The sequence below is a fragment of the Sylvia atricapilla genome, chromosome 3 (genome assembly GCF_009819655.1).
Source record: "Sylvia atricapilla isolate bSylAtr1 chromosome 3, bSylAtr1.pri, whole genome shotgun sequence".
Taxonomy (NCBI): Eukaryota; Metazoa; Chordata; class Aves; order Passeriformes; family Sylviidae; genus Sylvia; species Sylvia atricapilla.
The window spans coordinates 72,217,357-72,240,286 of NC_089142.1; the positions used below are offsets into that span (position 1 = coordinate 72,217,357).

Below are 22,930 nucleotides of genomic sequence, written 5' to 3' on the forward strand. Positions count from 1 at the left end.
TCTGGCATTTTTTCCTTTCTTGGGAGCTTCACCCAAGTGTATCCATGTTAAAAACCTTTACAATATTATACTAAAAGGAAGTGGCTGCCTCTTTGAAGGGTCCTAAGGGTCCTCCTAAGACAGGAGGGCTTGCCTGAGTGACCAGGTTTCCACTGCAGGAAATCCTCCTGATGGTTCCTGAACCATCACAGCTTTTAAAGGAGTTTTAAGGCAAGTGAAGACTGGCATTGGTTTTTCTTAAACTGCAGCACTGCAGGCTGCCAGGACCCAGGAGTCACATCAAGTTATAGGTTAATCAGCTTCTGCAAAGCACAGATGGGGTGCAGCTACAGGCAGTGACCTTGAGCTGGGAGGGCTAAATCTCAGGTCAACTGGATTAATTTAGTATTCACTGGCATTTCCAAATAATTACTCTGCATTAGGCTAAGATTATATTCATAAGGTCGTACATGATTATCTACATAGTTCAAGGGCAAAAAAAAAAAAAAAAGGAAAAAAAAAAGAAGAAGAAATGGGGAACAGCTTTCTCTGGCAGATAAAAACACCAAGTCAGAAATGTGTGATTAAATTAACATACTGGCCATACCCAGTTGAGAAAGACAATGAGCTGTGGTTTTGCTCCCAGAATTTCTTGAACAAGAAGAACTAAACTTGATTTCCCACCACGCATATGGCACAACTGCAGGTTCAGAAAGATGGAGAACTCTGGCTCTGTGTTAGCCATGTGAGAATCCCATCATAAATAATGCTTTGACAAAATACCAGAGGTAAAATGAGGTGTAAAACAAGCCCCAAATCAACCCATCACAGAAAAATACATCATTTTTTAAAGGAGCCTTTTGGAAAGGAAATAATATAATGCTTCTAGTACGGCACTAGGTTAACAAATTTCACTACATTTGCCCTAAGACAACATTCTAGTTCATGATAAAAAGAAGAAGTACTAGACAGGCTTTCAGAAAGGATCCAGTGAAGTTATGAGATACCTGCACATTTCTCACACCATTTTCTAGCTACTTCACTCCTGACTTCAAAAGTGAAATGCAGCTATGTTTATACAGTATCTGAAACAAAGGAGCTGGTAAACATGGAAAGCTGATTAAAAAGTTTGCAACAAAAAAAATCAAATAATTTGTAATGAATTGGTTTTACACCTGCACTCAAAGCCAGAACATTAGTTCATGGAGTACATTTTGGTTTTCTCCTGATGTAAAACAAAGCATACCAGTCCTGTTTCATTTCATGGATGGTCACTTTATACGGTTTGCATAGAATAAAGTTGATGTTAATCTATCATGTATCAAAATTAAGACAATAAATGCAAAAGAAACAGTATAAAATGACAAACCAATACTTTAAAAAAAGCTGTTTATTTACCTTAGTTTCCCAGGAGAATGGAGCTGAGTGTTCATCTTGCCAAGTTATGTCCTGAAATAAAATTCAAGAATGACTAAAAATCAGAAGAGCAGCTTCATCTTCTCAGAAGCATCACACAGATGACATTATGTTACACTGCTGGAACTATAACACCCACTGCTACAGAACTGACTATAAAGTGAAAGCACTGCTTAAAGATGGCACTGATTACATTTTAAGACTGACTGAAAGCAGGTCCTCTGAGGGGAAGGTTATCGATACTATACCAATTTAATCTACAAAATTTAGGAGGGTTTAACCTGGTCTAAATCTCCTGAAATGGTTTCTCAACAAATAGCTTTCAAATGTATTATATTTCCAGTTTTCTACTAGGCATTTCTTTGGTAGCCACTAGCAACACACAGGGATAGAAACAACAAAAGGAGAAGGGGCCTCAGGGAAATCAAGCCCCATTTCCTCCCGTTGACAGACCAAAGAGCACGTGCACAACCAGGCAGTCGTGGGGCAGTGAGACAGCTGTGTGGCCATTGGGCCAAGCCACAGCTGGATCCAGCCCCAACAGGACACATCATCACACCACGTCAGTGACGGCTGCTCTGGAATAAATATTCACTGCTGTTGAAGGAGCCACACGGCATCCACAGCACAAAATCTGAAATCCATCCTTCTAAGAAGCTGAATTTCTGAAAAGAATCCCAAACTGAGAAATTTGAACAATCTCTTCATATTAGGCATGCCCCCCAGGAATACATGAGGACCTGAAAAATGAAAGGGTGGAAAATAATTTGAAAAATTATCTTTGTTCCTATTTGTTGAAGAATTACAACAACATGATTGCATTTCTATTCCTTGTCGTGGCTGGGACTCGTTGGTACATTGGATGGTCCCACAGGTAGAGGTTGTGAGCTGCACCCTCCATCCTGTGCAGGTCACTGCTGGTGGACACCGCAGCACACCACGGAAGGAACAGGAATGGCAACACTGTATGGAAAGGCAAAGGCCAAGAGCAACCATCAGGATTCTCACACTCCTGCTGTTCAAGGAATAACAGTACTCAACCATGTTCTAACACAACACAGGAACCCCACATTTCACTGTGACTGCTTTTTTTTCTTATTTCTCATCTCTGCCTTTCTAGAAATATAGTTCCCAGATATCTGATAACATTCTCCTGATCTACCCTCTCTTATTTCACTGCAGGCAGATTTTTATGGCCAAGAGCTATGAGATCATGATTAGAAGTGTCTAAAGCCATCTCCTAAACATAAAAACATGCCATACTCCAATTATCACTCATCTGTGAAATACAGAGTTTCTAGCAGCAAGGTATTTGTGGCATATTTGGGGGTGATTCCATGCTCTTAAAAAGAACTGGCCTGACAGAGCTCATCTAAGAGGAAAAGCCTGGGTTCTGCTTGATCACATATTGTGGCCAAAAGGAAATTTGGTACAAGAAGCTTTTGCCAAGAACACAAATGTAATACAGGTTCTCTCAATCCCGGGAACAGATTCTCAGATGTTTTAACATTTAAAGGAAAAAAGGGAGCAAAAGTCAGCATTTTAATATCTATCAGCATTTGCACTGTGGTGTCCTGCTGTCTGCATGGGAATGCCACAACACTCAAGGTGTGATGCCTCACAGCACATGTGCCTAATTAATTCAAACTCCTTCCAGGACAATATCCTTTGCCTCTGAGACGGAGTTGGTGCTTCATTTCTGAAGCATGCATGAGAGGGTAATCACAGCCCAGAAGCAAAGAGAGATTGGAGAACCTAACCACTGGATTGAGTCTCACACACAAGGCAGGACTATAACACTTCTGTCTGCATGGGGTCTGGATAAATCAGGGCCTGACTTCAGCCACAGCAGTAAAGGACAGAGGTGAAGTCCAGAGAACACTGTAACACTGCTATGCGCAGTCACAGCACCTTAAAGCTCCAGATGTGTAGCCACAGCTGCTAGTGGGTTTTATCTAAAGAGTTTAAATGAAGCTTTGTCTTCTTGCCATCTACAGGACAAGCAAACCAGATGGGGACCAATTTTAGCCTTGAAAGTGAGCCAAGTCCATCCTCATCCTGGATCCAAAGCATCCAGTTCTTCACTCGCTGTATTTGAGGCAGGAGAAGACAGCAATGGGAGGGACACCTCTACAAAATGCTCCTGCACACCCTCAACTCAGCAATGACACTGCTGCTGTGAGCCAGCCCTGACAACAAAAGGCTGACCACAGAGGGATAAAAAAGCAGCATGGGGAAGGCAGAGTGAAGGTATGAGGCTGTCATGCAGCTGGACACATCATTCCCTGCAGGACAGAGCAAGTCAGCCTCCCATTTCATAGAAGCTGATGCCCTCTCAACCATCACTGCCCTTGCTGGCATCGCAACTTGTGACCTCATCCTCCAGCACAGGCAAGCAAAAAGCTCCTGGAATTAATGAATTTTGGTAAGAGTTGTTAAAAGTTCTGGTCAGAGATAGCATCTAAGAGTTTCATAAATTATATAAGATAGAAGCAGTTAGGTAGCAGTTCCTTAAAAGAAAAGGATCTTTTTGTGGGTTGTTTGTTTGTTTTTTTTTTCTTAAAAAGATGGCTCATTGAATCTCAGCTGTACAGCCCAGCACACCTCAGAGCCAGTAATTCTGAGGAGCTCTGTCCATATTCAAAAGAACTTCCATGGGATATAGCAAAGAACAGAATAAGATAAGAGATGGTTGGAGGACACAAACCTTCAAGCAATTGATGACTGTGGTTATTTGAAATGTACCTGGGGCTAGGATGAAGTAGACAGTTGACAAGTTCTGCCCCTTGTCAGGGGAGGGAAGGAAGTTTGTAGCCTCCACCTGATGTGTTTTCACACAGAGAATATGCAGAGGATCAAGTGAAAGATAGCATACTGTTGAACTGTGTTGTGCTATCCAAACTGCCTGATTCAAGTTTGTCACCAACAAAATATGAGAAGTAACTTTGGATTTTTGTAGAATAAACAAGTTCTTACATGCTTGAAGAAACTGGGAGCAAAAGAATCAACTATTTCAATAATAACAAAAGTAAATTATGACTGGAAATTCTAAAGAAAATTCAAGGCTATTTGTCATCAACATAGATTAGAAAAAATCCATATCTGATCAGCTTTTGTATTCAGCACACAACAATGCCTTCTTCCAGAAAGAAGGAAAATAAATAAACTTTTGTTCACCAGGGTTAAAAAAAGAACCTATTTGTAAGAAATGGGGCCTCTTGCAACATATTTCAAAGCTTAGAAAGATGAGTGAGAAAGAGAGGCAAAATTCTGGTCATACACTTGACTTCAACAACCAGCTGCAAAATATATTATAAATAATCACAAATTATGTTTGGTACATGTAGGCAGCTTGCTGCAAAACAACATCAGAATTTCAAAATGGAAGACACTGGTAGAAGTGTGCCTGTGTGTCTGACACGAGCATTGTTCAGCACAGCTGACAGTAGCTGGGCAAGACACAAACTCACCAATAAATGCTTCTCAGAAGTGTCATTAGAACAGGACTTGCTGGTTATTGAGGTTTTACTGCACTCAAAAGCTATCTTTAATTTTTAGGCATTTAAAAAGCACAGCTCTCTAACAGGCCCAACTTAAAAGTTTTTGCTATGTTGATTATTTGTTGCTTTAAAGCAATTTTAAGTAGGGAGGTAAAAGGGTTGATCCTTTGCTTAGTGCCAAAGTTCTTAAGGCTAAGCAAAACAAAGGCAGGTAAGTCAAGCTTCCCTCTTGAAACACAATGAATGAAGCAAACCAAACTCTCTTACCTATCTTTCCTCCACATAAAATGTTTATCGCTTCCTAAAGCATATGGTATTTTTTCCAATGAAAAGTTTATTTATTTCATGTCCAACTCTTCTACTGCTCAAATACTGAATATCCACTTAAAGGAAAAAAAAAAAAAAAGGAAATAAAAAACAAAGGAAAAATCAGACCTTGACTCCGTGCGTATGTCACACGCTTATGGAAAAAAATAAAGGGATGGTTTTAAGAGAACAGTGAGAACTCGCTGTAAACTGAATATCTAAACTATCTTTCACTCAACCAGAGAGAACCCAGTGGCATCAACTGACACCAAATCATTTGCATTATCAAAGGCTGGCCACTACAGCAGGCAAAGGGTGGTAGCCTCTCACATACTGCTGATTTTCCACCTATTTCCCTCACAGTTCATGGCATATTTCAAAAATAATCCATCTATATTACATTCATGCTCAGTCTCAGCTTGTATTTCCAGATTTCTCTCTGCTCAGTTAACCTTCATTTCTACCACTATGGGCATTAGAAAGAAGAAATTATAAATGGAGAAATGCCAGCAATTGAAGGCTTGTTGGAAAGAGGAAGCTCTTTTGCAGCACCCAAAAGCCCTCAGCCAGGAGACCTGGGCTGTCTAGACACAGAAAAGTATCAAACAGTCTCCTGCTGGGCTCATGTGCAATGATACCAAGTCAGTCTTCAGCAAACAGGCCAAAACTTATTTCACTGGGGTGTGAAATGACCCTGTTAACCTAATTCTCTTCTGAAACTGTGTTCACAGTGCCTGCAGGGCTTCCGCTGCCAACTCCATGACTGGTGATGCTGCAATGAGGATAAGATGGAAGAGAAGGAGCAGTGACTCCAGGCATTTGCTAAGAGTCACACATGGTGCTGCAGTGCTCTAGCATTATAAAATGACTGGATCATGGCTACAGGATGCCACGGTCCTGTTACTGCACGTCTATGTTCTGTAACACCCTTCCCACACAGCCAACATACTCAAAGGTGTTTTGAAAACGTAGGAGATGTTTATAGTTTGAGAACTTACAGTCCTGGGCTATGAGTTCAAGAGATAAATTTGGTGTTGGAAGAGATACACAGGAAATGGTGGGGGCGAGAAAGAAGGAAGCAACTGTCCAGAGATACAAGACCACTACATATATCCTCTGGACCACCTCATCATAATGGTTATATGCATGAAAATGGAACTGAAACAGCGAGAGGCCTGGACCAGTAAATCAGTATCTTCAGTATTCATCCTTGGCTTGCTTTCTACCAAGTCCTCCAAAGAACATGAGGTGAAAGAGATTAAATTTCCATGCTTAAGCAAGCACGGGTAGATCACTACAGATTTCAACATCAGTTAACAGGGAAGATGAGCTGTGGCTGGAAACATGAAACTTTTGGAGCAGGTGTATCAGCAAGAACATCATCAGACCAAAACACTCTCAGGGAAAGCGCTACAACATCCACAAGTGATTCTGAGGCATGTGGGCTACTCTCTCGTTTCCCTGCCTTAGGATACCATACACCAACGGTATGGGAGAGCCAGGGAGAGCAGCCAGGACCAATCCCACTCTCCTGAGTAAGGGCTGGGTGACCAGAGTGCGTGCAGCAGCTGAGTCTCACCAAGGCAGCAGGGGCACAGCTCCCTGAGCAGGACACAGAGCCAACAGAGCTCTGCAGAACAAGCCATCCAAGCCTGGGATGTTGAACCGAACCAGCGAGAGACCAGCAGCCGTGCCTCTGCTACAGCAAGACAAGGAGGAACAATTTGTCAGCCAGGGCAAGTGTCCAGCAATCAGGTCGAATGCCAGCAAGGGAGCCAGGGGAGAGGAAGCTATCAGATGAAGAGCCAGGAAAGACTCCAAGGCTCAGCAGTACAGTTGGAAGAACTAAAATGGAAATGGCGAATGCCAAAATGAGTGGAATCTCTTTTCTTCGGAGAAACAATTTATACTAAATTCAGCTTAGAAGTCCAAGAGGAAGTCAGTTGAAGCAGATGCTTCTAAATTTAAACACTTTGTATCAAGTATTTGGATAAACCATGCCTTCTTTGGTTAATGGCTACAGAAACGCCAACATCATGCATACTGTAATTGTATTTAGGGAGGAGAGGGGAAAGAAAACTATTTGCCCAGTTTCAGACGGACTCTCTAGATGCTCTAGGTAATTACTATTTCCATACAGTGCAGCACAACAGCCTACAACATGCTTGCTTTGCTTCCAGATCCACATAATTCAAAGCAGAAAGCACAGCAGAGCTCTCAGAAGCTGGGAAAACTGAACGTATTTATTTTCCACACTCCTTAAATTCTTTCACAGCTAACTTCAGATTTAATTTTCTTTTCAAATGTTGCTTGCACAATCAAATGTGTTGTTTTGTGTCCTTCTACACTTCTTTTTGGCCATTACTATCAAATATTTATCTAGAATTTTGGGTATCGTGACCTAGACAAAACTGAGCTACATCCTGCGCTCTCTAGCTTTAGATACAATGTGTGTGCAGCACAGCATCACACCTTCCTGACAGGGGAAACACAGGCACAAAGCCGGTCAGGATCCATGACACCCAGGATCATGGGTGCCCCACATGCTTCTTAGAAACCCCATTGCAAGGGATATTGGAGAGGAGGCTAAAAGTAGCACTGCTCTCTTTAGATTGGATTGATGATTACAAATGCAGAAGCAGATTTTTTTTTCCTCTGGTAGAAGCCACATAACTTAATTAACAATAGGTCACTTAAAGTTATTATATGGAGACAGTGAAAGAAACCAGCTCTGTAATCATGTGAGAATAAACAAACAGAATACAAATATAAAAGAACAGAAAACAAAGCTAATAAATACACTGAATAAGAGACATGGTATCTGAAGAGTACTGTCAGGTCTCTTCAAGCACTTTCTCCTCAAGGGCTCACACTCGGTAGCATGACCCACTGCTCCAGACCGGGTACTCTTTTACTGTGCATTTCCAGTGCTGCCACGCTTCACTGCTGGATAGATGGCTCTCAGAAGGTTCAAAATCCATACTTTTTGCCATCTATCTTTCCACACCCCTGTTTTTCCTGGCATGTGACATAGAACAGGCTGCATTATTTTAAGGTGTCAAACATGCCAAGAGCTGGAATGTTTTCAGTGTTGTATTTTTAACCGTGTCTAAAACTAGAAACGAAAAGGAAGAGATTTAATTCAGTGTAAACATTCCCTACAGCCCATTTTCAGCAAGGGACTATGTCCAGCGCCAGCCACGGTCATGCCCCAGGCGTCGGGGGAACTGAGACCGTCCTCTTCTCCAAGTCTCCTTTCTGCAAAATCCTCTTCAGCGCTATCGCTGCTGGCGCCGTCCCTGCTTTTACGGTGCGACCCAGTGCCTCTCGCGCGGGGAACATCCCGCCCTCCCGCACAGCCGGGGAGCAAGGAAATAAAGGAATCGAGCTCATCACCGGGGCAACTCGCCCCGCCGCCGCCGGTGCGGAACGCCCGCGGTGCCGGGCAGCCCAGCGCCGGAGGCACCGCAGCCCGGGGGAGGTCGCGGCCGCCGCGCCCCGCCCGTGCGGCGGTGCCGGGGATGGGGAGCGCCGCTCCCGCCCGGCCCCCGCGGGCGCCCCTTCCCCTCCGCCGCCTTGCCCGGTACCTCGTCTCCGAAGCGCACCACCTTCTGCCCGGTGTTGAGGCGCAGGCTGGGGTAGGAGGCGGGCTGCGCGGGCGGGCGGGCGGCGCCGCGGTGCGCGGCGTAGCGGGCCTGGACGTGCGGCTCCACCAGGCACTTGTCGATGATCTCGTCCTGCTGGCGGGGCGGCAGCCGCTCCCACTCGGGCCCGTAGCGCTCGCGGATGCGCTCCTTCTCCGCCATGATCTTGCGGGCCATGGGGCTCAGCGAGGAGAAGTAGCTGAACCGCTTGCGCTCCCGCTCGTCCAGCGGCCGGTTCCCGTTCATCACCGCCGTGCGGGAGGCGGCGATCGCCGCCGCCATGGAGGCCATGGCCACCCCGCCGCCGCCAGCCCCGCACTCGCACGGCGGGATCGGGGATGGGAACGGGAAGAGAACCGCCTCCTCCGCCCCCCTCCCGCAGACGCCGCCTCTCTCGCTCCCTATAAAGCCGGGCGGCCGCCTCCCCGCGCTGCCCGCCCCCCGCACGCCCGGCCCGCGGCAGCCCCCGCCCGCCGCTCCCGCGGGGAGCCGCCGCCTCCCGGGCTTGCTTCAGTCTCGGTACCGTGGATGGCGTGGGGCTGAGCGGGCCCCGCGGCCCTCAAGTGCTCCTGGCCGTAGCGCTCGTCTCCCACAGCCCTTCCCCTTCTTTCCCGAGGAAGGTAAGTTGTAGTATTCCCACGCTGCCGCGGCCAGGAGCACCAGGAAAGGACTTGCCTCAGCTGGCAGAGGAGCACCGCGCTAAGAACCTGCCTTTTTTCACTCCTACATAAGTCGTACGTCTTTCTTAACACGGTAGAAGGTCCAGCAGCTGCTGTCACAAGAGACAGGATGCCTGGCACAGGTATTTTTGTCCAACTCCACCACTTCAGGTGCAAGATGGTCTGAAGCCTCTGTATTAATTTGATAATAAAGGTGCAGCCTAAGTGTAACAAGTCTATGCAGTAGGCATTGGTTATATTGATCAAATAGATGCCTAAAGGCTGAAAGAATTAGGCTTTCTGGTCTCTTCCTTTGCTGTACAAGTGCTCATTTCCTGTAACAAGTCCTTATTTTGAGGTCCCCACACACACACTCCCAAAAGATGACCAGGCTCCTGGGGTGGAGTGGGAGAAGCATAGCTCCTTTCCACAAAAAACCCCACCAGAACCCAAAAAACCCACACCAAAACAAACAAACAAAAACACCAAAAAAACCCAAGATAACCTAAGATAGACAAATATGTCAGACGATTTATGTGAGACTAAATCTATTTTGACTTTTGGCCTAGGTAGTCACAGGGGTATTTTTATTATCTTCAAAATACGTTACAAAGTAGCACAAATACTGAAGTTCAGATTAATGGTTTTTCATTGCTTAGCCTCATTTTTTTCCTCATTCTGCTTTCTTCAGTATCATTCTTAATAGATAAATGACTGGGGCTCCAATACATTAATGTTCCCATTTAAGAGTTCAAATGGTATCGCTAGACCAGCTGACACAGAAGAGGATGGAAAATGATAATTAGATTTCTCCACATACTTGGTTCTTAGGAGGTAATTACAGTTCCCTAAGTCATCACATACCAGCCCAGTTATATAATCCTGTTTTGTTTGTTAAACTTGTTTGAGAGCACTTGACTTGAGCTCGCTTTCTTTCTTAGTCATCTGCATCACGCCCAGAGAAAGAAGCCTTTGAAACACGTTTGCAGGCACACACAACACTCATAAGAGGTGCAATACACGTTACCCTGAACCCACCTGTGATCTCTCATTCATCTCTTTTGTCTGCCACCAGGGGCTGCGGATGAAGTCAGTCACAGGAGTAAAAAATGAGGACAAGGAAACCCAGACAACAGTACAAGGTTTGTTTGCCCAGGCAGTTTTTTTCTTCAGCACCACCCCTTCTCCACTCCCCTCTGGTGTAATACCCAAAACAAAACCCCTCCTTTTTATAGTTCCCAAGATTGTCTGGTGCAGTGCCACTGTAATTCCCCTTTCCCAATGAATAATACAAGGCATAACAAAACTTACAGGCTTAGATGATCACATTAGAACACAATCAAGGTAGAAAGTTAGGCATATTTTCCAGGCTGCTGTTTTCCCAGGAAAATAACAATTCCTTTCTTCCTTAATGAAATGTAGTAGAGATTTCTACAACTTCTAGACTTTTAAACAGAAGAAGCAAATCATGCTTATTTCTAGTGGCATAGAAGAAGGTCCTCAAGAATAGAATGTTGAGAATACCTGTGTCACAAATGGACAGCATCCCAATTCTTTCAATGAAAACTTACAAGCCTCCTTTATCCTAACTTGCAAAGAAATACCTACTTTTGCCCTTTACAGAAATTCTGATCAAGAAAGTTTAGAATTCATGTCTATTAGTACTAAACAGGTGGTCAAATTTGCCTTTATTGTGGTTTGGTTAAGGAAAGCTGCCTTTCCAGAATGCTGCCAAGTCCATCCAACAAAAATAACTCAAGGAACACCAGCTAGTGTTCATAATATACTTTGATCCTGTCAATCCATTAATAACTTTTGCCAACCACCACCATCAGTGGGTACTTGGAAAGGGTGAGTGTTGTGTTTCTGACATTTACTCACTAAGAGCCCAGCTCCAAATAAATCATTAGTTTGCTTTGTTTCCAAATGATGTTTCCCTGAATCCCATTCTATTAAGCTGACATCTGTTCCTTCACTGGACTGCACTATATAAAATGCTTGTGGAATTCTCCAGTTACTCACACACAGTAGAGCTCTAAGTTTTCTGTGCAAAAGTCAGAGGCTTTGAAAAAGAAAATGACAAGTAGTATAGTGTTATTTCCAATGAATATTGCTTTTCTTTTTCTTTTAATAAATTTTCACCTGCAGTATGTTCAGTTCATGACTGTGATCAAGTTTCTTACTGCTCTTCAGTTTGGCCCGTGTCTTAATATGAAAATCAGCTGTTCTACTTCTTTTTTTCCTTTCTAATATTACTGGTCACAGAAAGATTTCTTTTACTGGTGATAAACAGTCAAATAAGTTTGTTCTATTAAAAAAAACACAAAACAAAAAACAATTTTGACAATAATTTGCCATTCAAAATAATTTACGAAGTGGTATCTCTTGGCCTTTTATTTGTATAAATTATACAGCAACTATTGTTTTTTTTAGACAATGAGATGAGTCTGTATTTAGTACTTCAATCATCGTTCTCAGGGTTGGAAAAGTCTCTGATACTGATGGTAGGCTCTTGTAAGAAGGTGAAATACTGAAAGAGAAAAAAAAAAGTTATTTTTTGATGAGTTTTATAATTTACCTGCAAGTTAAGACACCACCTTAAGACTTCTCTTCATCCCCTTGTCCAACAAATTTGAGACCTGTGTCAAGAGGTCCAGGTTTGGGGCAGTGTGGCTGAAAACTGCTGGGCAGAGAAGGACCTGTGGGTGCTGGTTGAGAGCAACTGAACATGAACCAGCAGTGTGGCCAAGGTGGCCAGTGGCATCCTGGCCTCTGTCAGCAATAGTGTGGCCAGCAGGACCAGGGCAGTGATTGTCCCCCTGTGCTCGGCACTGGTGAGGCCGCACCTCAAATCCAGTTTTAGACACCTCTCTGCAAAAACAACACTGAGGTGCTGGAGGGAGTCCAGAGAAGGGCAATGGAGCTGGTGAAGGGTCTGGAGCACAAGTCTTAGGAGAAGCAGTTGAGAGAGGTGGGGTTGTTTAGCTTGGGGAAAAGGAGGCTCAGGAGTGACCTTACTGCTCTCTACAATGACCTGAAAGGAAGGTGTAGCCAGGGGGAAGTTGGTCTCTTCTCTTAGGTTAATAATGGATAAGACCAGAGGAAACTGGCTCAAGTTGTGCCAGGGAAGGTTTAGATTGGATATTAGGAAATATTTCTTCATGGGAAGGGTGAAGACATTGGAATAAGTTGCCCAGGGAAATGGTGCAATCACCATCCCTATAAGTCATCCAAAGTGTGTAAATGCAGCACTTGGGGACATGGTTTAGTGGTGAACACAGTGGTGCTGGGTTAGAAGTTGGACTTGATGATCATAAAGTTTTTTCCCAACCATAATGATTCAATGATTCTCAAAATCCGCTGTTCACAAACAGCTCTTGCTTTTCATGACTACTCCATCAACATACAGAATGAAAACAATGTCTACACAGAAGAGCCTTCAAAAGCAGCAAAAGTTGAAGAAAAAAAAAAGTATTGCTTTAAGTCTTCCAGCCTTATTTAACATATCCACTATTATTTGTCTACCACAGACAAATTAGCCACTCAGGCTAATTACCTTTATATTATTACATCAAGTCCTTTGGGCTGCAGTTCTTCAGATTTTATTTTCCTCTCAGCAAAGTCAACTTTAGCATTTTCTCCACTCTGGCTTCTTTCCTCACCTATTACAATCTCTAATTTGACTCAGCAAGTCTCTAGGTTCTACTATACTACAAAATGGTTTTGAATAAAAATAAATTGTTTTGGCAAGGTTATTTTTAACATGAATGACTTCCCTGATCTGGTTTGACATGGAGTCCCATAAGTTTCAACAGTACTGATGAGGGAGTCAGAAACACAGGGGTAGCACTGAAATGTTTTAAGTTGACTTGACTTCCAAGAAGGAAGTTTCTCTTTGGTAAAGATATGTCTTTTTTAAAAAAAGCAACAAGCCCACAAAACCAGAACCAGCATTAACAGAGGATTAATAAAGAAAATAATTGAGAGAATTACAGAAAAAAATTGTGGGAACTATAAATATTTTTTTATTTCCAAGACAAGCATGTCTCAATATTTGTGTGGACTACTTTTTAATAGAAACCACAACTTGCTACACCTGTAGTTTAAAAATGTCACTCCATAATGAATACTGAATTTGAATCATTTACAAATAGAATTGTAGCCTAAGTTTAACAAAGATGTCCTTGAACCTTATTAGCCTTTTTCATTAGTCTGAACAAGCCCAGCTCTCTCCTGTTAAGGCATGTGCTCCAGACCATTTGCCATATTGGTGGCTCTCTACTGAATCTGTTCTGGTTTATTATAGTCTTTACTGCAGCTGAATGCAGAATTTTAAGTGTGGTCCAAAGTGCTCAGTACCCCCTAAATCTGGTTATCCAAACATCATCTTAATCCATCTAGTTGTTCTTTTGTCCAGACCACAATGTGCTATCTTGATATGAGAATATTGTGGGACTCCTGATGAAGTAAAAATAAACAATGTTGATTGCTCTCATCATCCCCAAAAGTTGGTTTTTATCACAAAGAACCATCATTGGGTCACAGAACATTTGGGAAGCTCACACTGATTGTTTTCTGTGACATCTTCCTTCTTATCAGCTGAAATGCTTTCCTAGAGGACGCACTTCATGACTTTCCCAAAATGAGGCTGACCAGCCTACAGTTTCTCTGGGTTTCCTTTTGGCCTTCCTGAAGAGGAACTCAAGATTTCCTTTCCTGCAGTAACCAAGAATGTCCTCTGATGTGCACCATGTTTTCAAGATTATAGATGGCCCTATAAAGACCTTGGCCAATTCTCTCAGAACCTTTAAGTGTCTTGGTCCTGACTAGAACTGGTGGTGTGTCTGGCCCAATTTTTAGATTTTTGTATGGGGAATAACAACTAGGGGACCAATCAAATGCACTTGATCCATAATAATAATTCCTGGTCAATGTATGCAGAATTATAAATTCACATGAAAATCAAAAATTTGAAGCATTGCACAAAAGTCATGCACTTATGCTAAGTAATGTAATTCTCCATACTCAAAATGTTTACCTACTCTGAAAACTTATTCTCTGAATCAAAATAGAACTAAAGGATAAGCAAATTATTTTGGATAAATAGTTTGAAGAAACCTGTAGGAATTTTAAAAAAGGATCAAACTTTCCCCTTGCTTTGTTTACTTGTTGCCACATTTACTAATAAGCCATAATATAAAAAGACAAATTTGACCCACTGGATAAAATGAAGAAGACATTAATCCAAATAATTTCCTCAAGGAATAATAATCACATAACTGTATGTCTAGACCACTAACTACTCTGTGAGACTAGAAATATACTACTGTGTGTGTAAATGCAAATCTTGTCTTATCAATTCCTAAACAGTGTTAAAAAATACACTGAATCCTTTACTAAAGTCATAATTTCTAAGTGTAGGTTTGAATTTTACATATAGTCTTTCACATTTTATTTCCCCATTCCCCATCTGAACTAAAGGATTTACCTTTTTAGATTCATCCAGCTCCTTGCTATTTTGCTAAAAGCTTCAGACCCTGGTGCTGTCATGGCCTCAAAATCAACCAGCTGAAAATGCAAGAAAACAAAAGAAAAAATATTCTTAATATTACAGAATTTTTAATTTCTCAACTTCAGGAAATGCTTTGAGGGCTTTGCTACCTATGTTCTTGGTAAGACAGGAGTAAGCTTACAAAGCAGTCTGTGCCCTGACTACTTTGTCTCTCACCATCTGTTTGAAGTCAGCATTCAAGCCAGGCACTAAAATTCTCTTGGGGTTTGCACACCCCAACACAACCAATTCTGGAAGTTACACTGGCCATGGCTACTGAATGACTCAGGCAACAACAGGACTCTTGGCTACTGTGCACCTCTGACTTCAGACCAGCCTGAAAATGCATGTTGTCTTAAGTCTGGGACCAGCTTAGCCCTTCTAACAACTCCAGCAAAAAACAAACTCCAGGTTCATTCAACAATTTCTTCCATGTCATGAAAGCTTTTCTACAAAACAGGTTTATTTGTATTCAGGCACTCTGCTTCAGGAAAAAACCCACAAATATAAAGATGTCCCAAATATTCTGGTAAGTCAGAAATCCTGCTTAGTAGTAATCCTAAAACTCTGCTTGCCTGCATATAATCAGTTAGCAAAATACTTCTCCATCAAGTTCTAAAAAAATACTTAAGAAACCCCACAGAAGTGTTTTACCTTAGCTTGAACTCCCAAAGAATGGAGAAGATACCAGCTTAATGGTTGTACTGAAAAGAAGCTTTCTTGCTGCTATGCAAATGCTGCATGCTCTTAAAAGCTACTAGAGTGCATTGTACTCAAAGGAGCACATTGTTTTCAGGCCTTTCTAGAACAAAAGAGAAAATCACCCTTTCTTCAGTTATCCATGCAGGGTATTTTCTTCAACAACTTGGATTCTCACTGGAATTTTACTGATTCTTTTGACAATACATTAAAGAGACAGAGGTGTTCTGACTCCTTTCATATAGAAAACGTAATACAGCTAACAACCCCCAACTGTCAAAGAAAAGGAAATCCTTTATCAAACAAAGTGGTATAATACTCAAATATTTTATTGAGCAAGGAGGTATAATATTCAAATGTAGTCACTTAAAAACTAGGACTTAGTTTAACTTCAGCAAAATACAGAGGGGAGGAGAAATCAAAAGAAGCTGTAAATCCGTTTCTACTAACCAAGCCCTAAAAGCTCTACAATACACTGAGAGTACAGACAGAAAATTTCTGCTGTGCACCAGAAGAGTCGCTAATTCTGCCCCAGTGTTCTCAGAACCCTTCACAAAGCAAGCTCAGCACACTGGAAATGCTTCAGTAACAGATTGTAATTCCTGTAGGACCAAACTGCTAAATTTGACTAATCCAAACTACTGCACATACCATCTCCAAATTCACCAGCAGTCAGAATAGCAATGGAATTTTCAACACTCTCTCAGGTTGCAAGACATCATAGCATGCAGCTGACCCATCTCCAGCAAATAAGCATGAAAATTCTGTTAATTCTTACAGTTCTTTCCCCACATTTACAAGTATTACTTCCTCCATCAAGACTGAGCTAATGTACTTTGATATTTTGATACTTGCCTTTCCTTTAGGGATTTTTCCCGATACTTCTTTTCCACTTGCCATTAGTGCTCCCATGATCACTGAATAAGCTATCACACTATAAGAATAAAATTAAAAGTAGTAAGTCTTTCCATAATGCTATTTTAGACTACAAAAGAAATGGAACATAGTATTGTTTCATAGAAGGCTAGTAAATATTACTGTGCTAGTTATTTTAGAAGAAAAAAAACAGGCATAAAACACTTAAAAAGTGAAATCACTGTAACTATCCAACATCACTAGAATGAAGTTATGAACCTATGGAATTTCACTACTGTTTCTACATTAGTCAGAACTATATTTTCAGACTTTGGAGTTCTTAAGACTCTATAGGGCTGAAAACAGAGCAGACTCCTGTTCCCATGAAGATCAGCTGTAGGCAAAATGAGTATATGAACTCTACTGCAATAGAGCTAGAGGCACAGTAAAAATGTTCAGTTACTTAATTTTTAACTTAATTATTTTCTTAAACTGTGAATCTCAGAATTTCTGAATTCATCAATTTTTACATTCTATAAGATAAATGCAAAAACTGATTGTAAAACCCCAAAATCTCAGGGTTGTTTTTTTTCATGCTGAACTGTATCTAGGAGTATGATTAAAGACATTAAGTGTCTAAGTGCTTTATGGAACAGAGATTCAGAATAGTCTTAGATGTAAGCAGGTTTGCATTAAACTATAATTCCAGTTGAAGAATTCTGTGACATATGGAACTTAATCCTAAGTTTCATTTGGTGACCCTAACAGTTGCAACAATATGCTAAAATATTATTTTAGTGTATTTCATTAAAATAAGTTATGCCAAAGTATATTTCATCCTAAACACACATTTCAGAAAAACTTCCTAAGTGAAATTACAGTGGTGTAAGACAATATGGATTAGAAAGCCAAACATTACAATTTAAAAATGACACTTCTGAATGTGTGAGCTGATGTCTACAAATACAGACTATTCATCACTTTAAATATACAAGCAGCTATGAATAGCTACCATTAGCAATTACAAACTAGCTTTTAAAACAGTACCAAGTCAGTTCCCATTGTCACAGCAACACAAAAGGAGGCTGTGCAGGGCACACATCTCTGTTAAAAAATAATATTAATATTAAAAAATACATTAAGATACCGCAAGACATGGACATTGCACAGCAGGCATTCAAGGTAACAGACATGATGAATACCAACACTAACCTAGATCCTCTTGAAAGTGGCATTAAATTATAGAAGTAATAAACTAGTGACAGGATCAAGTTGCAAACAGCATCTACTTCCTAAGAGAAAATAAAAAGTATGAATTAAAGATAATTTAATAGCCAGGTAATACCTTATAAAGGTACACATTGAAAAGTCTTATGTTACCACAATTATTTTTTAAGAACCATTTCAAATGTGAAATGTCAAACTGTGAATTTGAAGTCTGATTGACTTCTGATAAACTACATTTTTTTATCTTTAACATTTATGTGAAACAGTTTACCTACACAGCTATTAAAGGATGAAAAAGCACAAGCTCAAAAGCAGTCAGATTGTCCTAGCACATCAAACCAACACAAACACAATTCTAGTGCTTCTCACGAACTCATGTTACTCATCTTATATGTAACCATCATAAGCCAAATCCTAAACAGCCTTACAGAGATGATAACAAAGGTGAACTCAGGCCCATGACAAAAATAAGAACAAACCAGAACACACTGTGACATTGAGACCTTGCCTGAACGCTCTCTAGTACTGTAGGCAAAGCACGGCAAATTTTAAAGTATCAGAATTATAGCAACTTCTTACGGTGTTTGTCATAATTTGGTTTAAGTAACTTTATTACCTAAAAACTCTGTCAAAAAGTATTAGAACAAGGACTATTAAACAAAGAGGATAAAAACATAAAAGGCTTTTTCAAGGAATTAATAATTCCTTGAACAGCCTTACCCCCAGCTCTGCAGACAGAATTAGAATTTTTCCTTTAGCTGTTAGATCCTTATATAGTGCATCTATTTCTGCATGATACAGCTGTGTTCTCTCTTCTGTCGTCTGAGTTTCTACTGAAAATAGTATGTTCCCAACTCTGTTAAGCAGATGAAAAAGAAAATGAGGTAAGGAAAAAGAAAAGGAGGTAAGACATTTTTTGAACAGAACTTGATGCATATCCAGGGTAAATTACAAATCTACTACAGTTACACATCACCTTTTTCCTGTCATCTTCCTTATGCAGAAGATTATATGCATTACTTCCCATTTAAAAAAATTTAAAAAAACCCAAAAAATCACTGAATTAAAAATGCTACATCACGTTTTAAGTTTGAAAGAATATATAAAGACTGCCACCTAATCACAGATTAAGTATTTCCATTGAAGAATACCTGACAAGCAGTAGTGTTTCACTTAAATTGTGGGTAAAAAATAAGAAATATGAAATTTTAAAGTACCTTGACAGACTTAGGATCTTTGTACAGAAAGCAATGTAGCTTTCTTCATTTCTAAAGCAGTTACAAACTATGGATCAAAACAGACTGAATGATACTAAACAAAGTTTGTCCAGAACAAAGTTACACTATTTATTGACATCAAAACGTTTTCCTCAAAATAGTGAGGCTATGTATTTAATGCCCTTTCACCATATATAAGCCTGTATTTTAGAATGTAAAATAAAAAACCAAGAGATACATTAACATTTTACAGGGAAGTTTGGATTCCATGCCACTCACTGAAAGTACACAAATTCTGGGAAAAAATCCCAATGCACAGAATTTTAAGTTTAATTTTAAGGTTTTGATTTAATAGTATGACAGCACTTCTGAGCTTCAGACTTGCTCATTTTTCAAAAGACAAAGAATCAGAATGAAAAAAGTGAGACATTTACTATCTCATCAAGAGAGTGACCTTCTGATTGTATTCTCATACATTCAGGTACTATTTAAATTTTTACTTGCAGATAGAAGGTCTGCAAACATCTCAAACATAAAAAAGGCCTAAATCTTAAATAGAGAGTGTCTTCTATTCTTAGATCACAGAAATTTCCATTCCATTCAGGGCTTCTAAGTCAACACTAAAGACAAGGTCTCACAAGAAGAAATGTATTTTGATATGTATAAAGATTGAGGTATTTGATATTTTTCCCCTTTAGGCATTTTAAAATCTAAGCTGAGAAACAAAGTCTTTTTTCATTTTTGTGATATATGTTGGAGAATCAACTCATTTCCATCAGTGTTATCCATATTCCCTTTTTGTTAAAAACACGACAGGAATCGAGTCCTCAAATGAATAAACTTTAGTTATTTACAAAAATGCCACTAGTGAAAAACAAAACCCACTTTGTGAGCAGAAATGGCATTTCAGACAATTAGTTGCTCATAGTTCATCACTAATGTACCCTGACCCCTGAAAACAGTGAACGTACTTATCTCCTGTTATCGTAATTGTGAATCCATCATATTCTTTCCCTTGATCCTTCAGGCTGGGAACTTTTGTGTTCACAGTGAACCCATCTCTGGTTTTACTGTTAAACTGCTTTCAAAAGAAAAAAAAAAGTAGTATTAGAGGAAGCAGAGGCAGTGACTGCCTACCTATTGCTTTGAAGCACATACAATATTAGGAGTAGAACTGAACATGGACAATCTTAGAGAACAGAACAAAGTTACTTTTAGTGCCACTACTGCATTCATCCTTCATTTCCTTCTTAATGGAAACCATAAATACTGAATGAGGCATAGTGGCATTCAACTTTATAACTAAATAGCAAATAAAATGTGCTGCTTATGAAAAGCTGTACAAAGCTGTTTAAGTTGTACAGATTCCTCCTCAAGTTGCATATTGATGGTAACCTTTTGATGCAATGATGTAAATGGAAAAGCAGGAATTTGAGACCACATTTTATGTTTACATTAAGAAGTAGCTCTATTAGTCCAAGTGTGAATTCCAGAATACAACTCAAAGCAACAGTTTCTTAACTGTGAACCAGTTTCAATTGATGTTTATCCTCATGGGAAGGAAAATATCTCTAGGTTTAAGAATTTTACAGAGCTATATTATCTAATATTATATGTATATGTATCTAAGATAATATGTAGATAATATGTAGCCAGACTCTAAACCAGGCAGAACCACATTTTAGCCAAAAGCCCAGGTTTCCCCATACAGCATTTGTCAGCTACCCAAATAACCCAATTACATCATGATTAGAAAGACAATTATTTTACATAGGCACTAATAATGACTAGTATACACTAATGTTTACTCAGGCAGTTATTTGTATTAACCCAAACCCTATGATCCAGAGTGTTTCATTTCAAGAGAATCTGCATCTATTTTAAAGGAACAAAAAGCCTCTAGTGAGACAGCATTCCACATTGATAAGTCTGGAGGGGGATGCAGGAGACTCAAACCAGACCAAAATGTACGAGTATGGAAAGTGGGAAGAATATTTGCTGCCAGCTGAGACATTTACTTTGAAATAATAATGTGCACTCCACTGTGTTTATATATTTTCATTATTCTCTTGGAGTGACCTGTATTTTAACTCCACTAGTAGCATTTTTTCTGCCCTACAGTTTACAAGTAACCACATTAGAACCTCTACAGGGGCCTACTTGCACATTTGTGTGCCAGTAGGAAAGACTTAATTGCCCATCCACCCAAATATCTACTACATCTTTAGCAAAAGCTTTTGATTAGGTTCAGTTGGCATCCACTTGGCTTCATCTTTCAAAGCCAAGAACAAGACAGTAATATCAAAAGAGCACCTGAAATTAGGGTGCCTTCAAAGAATATATATTCACAATAAATTATAAAAACCCATAGAAAAATGTAGTGCTTAAGCCACGTAGCTCCTGCAAAGATAATTGTAGTGCATGAGTGAGCACCAGTACCAAGAACACATCCAAACCCAGGCAGCCTGTCAGGAGTAGCAGCAAGCCAGCTCCAGAGATCTCTGTTCTGTGGCAACCCAGCTGCTTTGCTTGGATACAAAATTCCAGTCTGGACACACAAGATAAGAAAGTAATGGATTTGTCTTTATTTAGCATAACTGTTTCTTCCCAAGTTTCATTCTGCTCTGATTAAAATCCTGTGCAATCTTTTAAAAAAGGCATACTTTTGTAACTTTGTTTTTCCAACCCCGAATACTTCCACACTGCTCACCCCAGATTAATTTGGGGGAATGGGGGGGAAAGGGGAACAAACAACTTTTATTTAAATGCAGCTCCAGCCTTACTACTGAAATTAAGATAAGACTATAAATCATTTTGCAGGTCATATATCCAAAGCCTTTCTACAAAGACCACCACCAGCAGGAAGAAAACCTGCAAGTTTCCCACTCCTTTTTTGCCTCATCTTCTTAAGCTCCAAAATGTTATCCAAAATTTCATTTTTTCTATCAGTCACAAAGGGCAACTATTCCTCCACCTTCCTGTGCCAGCCCCACCACATACTGACCTGCAACAGTGAACCTAAAAATATAAAGAGCTTCCATACTCCTAATCTTCCAGGAATATCAATCAATTTTTCTCCTTCCTATTGTACAGGCACAGAATGAGCCCACTACGGCAGATCTGATCACAAACCCTCTCGGATGAGAAGGGTGGCTTCAAAGAATTACATCTAACATTTTGGGTTCCCATACTTTCATTACCAGTTCACAGGCCAGGGATTTCAAATATATATCACCATTCGCACATATCAAAGAGAAGGTCCAACCCTATACATATAGATCTGGAGTAGCCTGAGCTACTATTCCCAGTCACACATTTTAAGTTTATATACTACGGTTTTATTTTGTTGAATTGAATATCTCCCAGAACGCATTTTATGATTTTTACCATATATTAAAGTTTTTCTGTAATTTACCTTCATTATGGGAAGAAGATCTTCTACTTTATGTACCTTTTCCAAAGCTTCTCGAACCTCTAGCAGTCCTTTTGGATTATTAGCACTGGAAAAAAATTAAATATTAAATACAACAGTTGCACACATGTAGCATTTCTGGAAGTTCACATACCTTTAACCTAATCAGCCATAGTGAAGCAAGTTATTTATTGAAAGGTAATTATTTATTTTCTGAAAATGAGTTCCTTTATACTTGCTCTCCTTGTCCACATGTTCTCCTACTTCAAAAAGCAATTTTCTCCTACATCAGCTCAGCTTATTTTTTCCAGCTTCAAACCTCAATTTCAGTAATCAGATTTATCTTGCTCTACTCAATTACTCTATCTGACTCTTGCTATTGGCCACTCTAAAGCATCAGTGTTTGCATGAGAGTGTGTGGGCAGGGGGTTCTAGGTAAGGAAAGATTGAAGTAGAAGAGAGTTA

At 40.2% G+C, this 22,930-nt stretch overlaps 3 protein-coding genes across 4 annotated transcripts in view; 1 reads left to right on the top strand and 2 right to left on the bottom strand.

Annotated features, from left to right (window-relative positions):
• The window catches only part of C3H1orf198 (chromosome 3 C1orf198 homolog), a 22,128-nt gene extending 12,992 nt beyond the window's left edge, over positions 1-9,136 (bottom strand). Inside the window, exons 1-2 of the mRNA XM_066315781.1 lie at positions 8,789-9,136; positions 1,378-1,428 (exon numbers count right to left, since the gene is read on the bottom strand). Coding sequence (XP_066171878.1) covers positions 1,378-1,428; positions 8,789-9,136 — 399 coding nt within the window. The remainder of the gene's footprint in view (positions 1-1,377; positions 1,429-8,788) is intronic.
• On the top strand, positions 9,126-21,291 carry LOC136359296 (uncharacterized). Its single transcript, XM_066315783.1, is given in 5 exon segments — positions 9,126-9,234; positions 9,237-9,309; positions 9,311-9,419; positions 9,421-9,465; positions 20,920-21,291. Coding segments are annotated over 5 exon segments (498 nt in total). The 3' UTR covers positions 21,082-21,291.
• The window catches only part of TTC13 (tetratricopeptide repeat domain 13), a 38,788-nt gene continuing 27,729 nt past the window's right edge, over positions 11,872-22,930 (bottom strand). The window contains exons 17-23 of one of the 2 annotated variants that reach the window (XM_066315766.1): positions 22,469-22,553; positions 20,025-20,131; positions 18,557-18,692; positions 17,822-17,901; positions 16,610-16,688; positions 14,993-15,072; positions 11,872-12,034 (exon numbers count right to left, since the gene is read on the bottom strand). In XM_066315766.1, the coding sequence (XP_066171863.1) occupies positions 11,911-12,034; positions 14,993-15,072; positions 16,610-16,688; positions 17,822-17,901; positions 18,557-18,692; positions 20,025-20,131; positions 22,469-22,553 (691 nt within the window). In that variant the 3' untranslated portion in view covers positions 11,872-11,910. Of the gene's footprint in view, positions 12,035-14,992; positions 15,073-16,609; positions 16,689-17,821; positions 17,902-18,556; positions 18,693-20,024; positions 20,135-22,468; positions 22,554-22,930 lie in introns of both variants that reach the window. The other variant, XM_066315765.1, reaches the window with a different exon arrangement.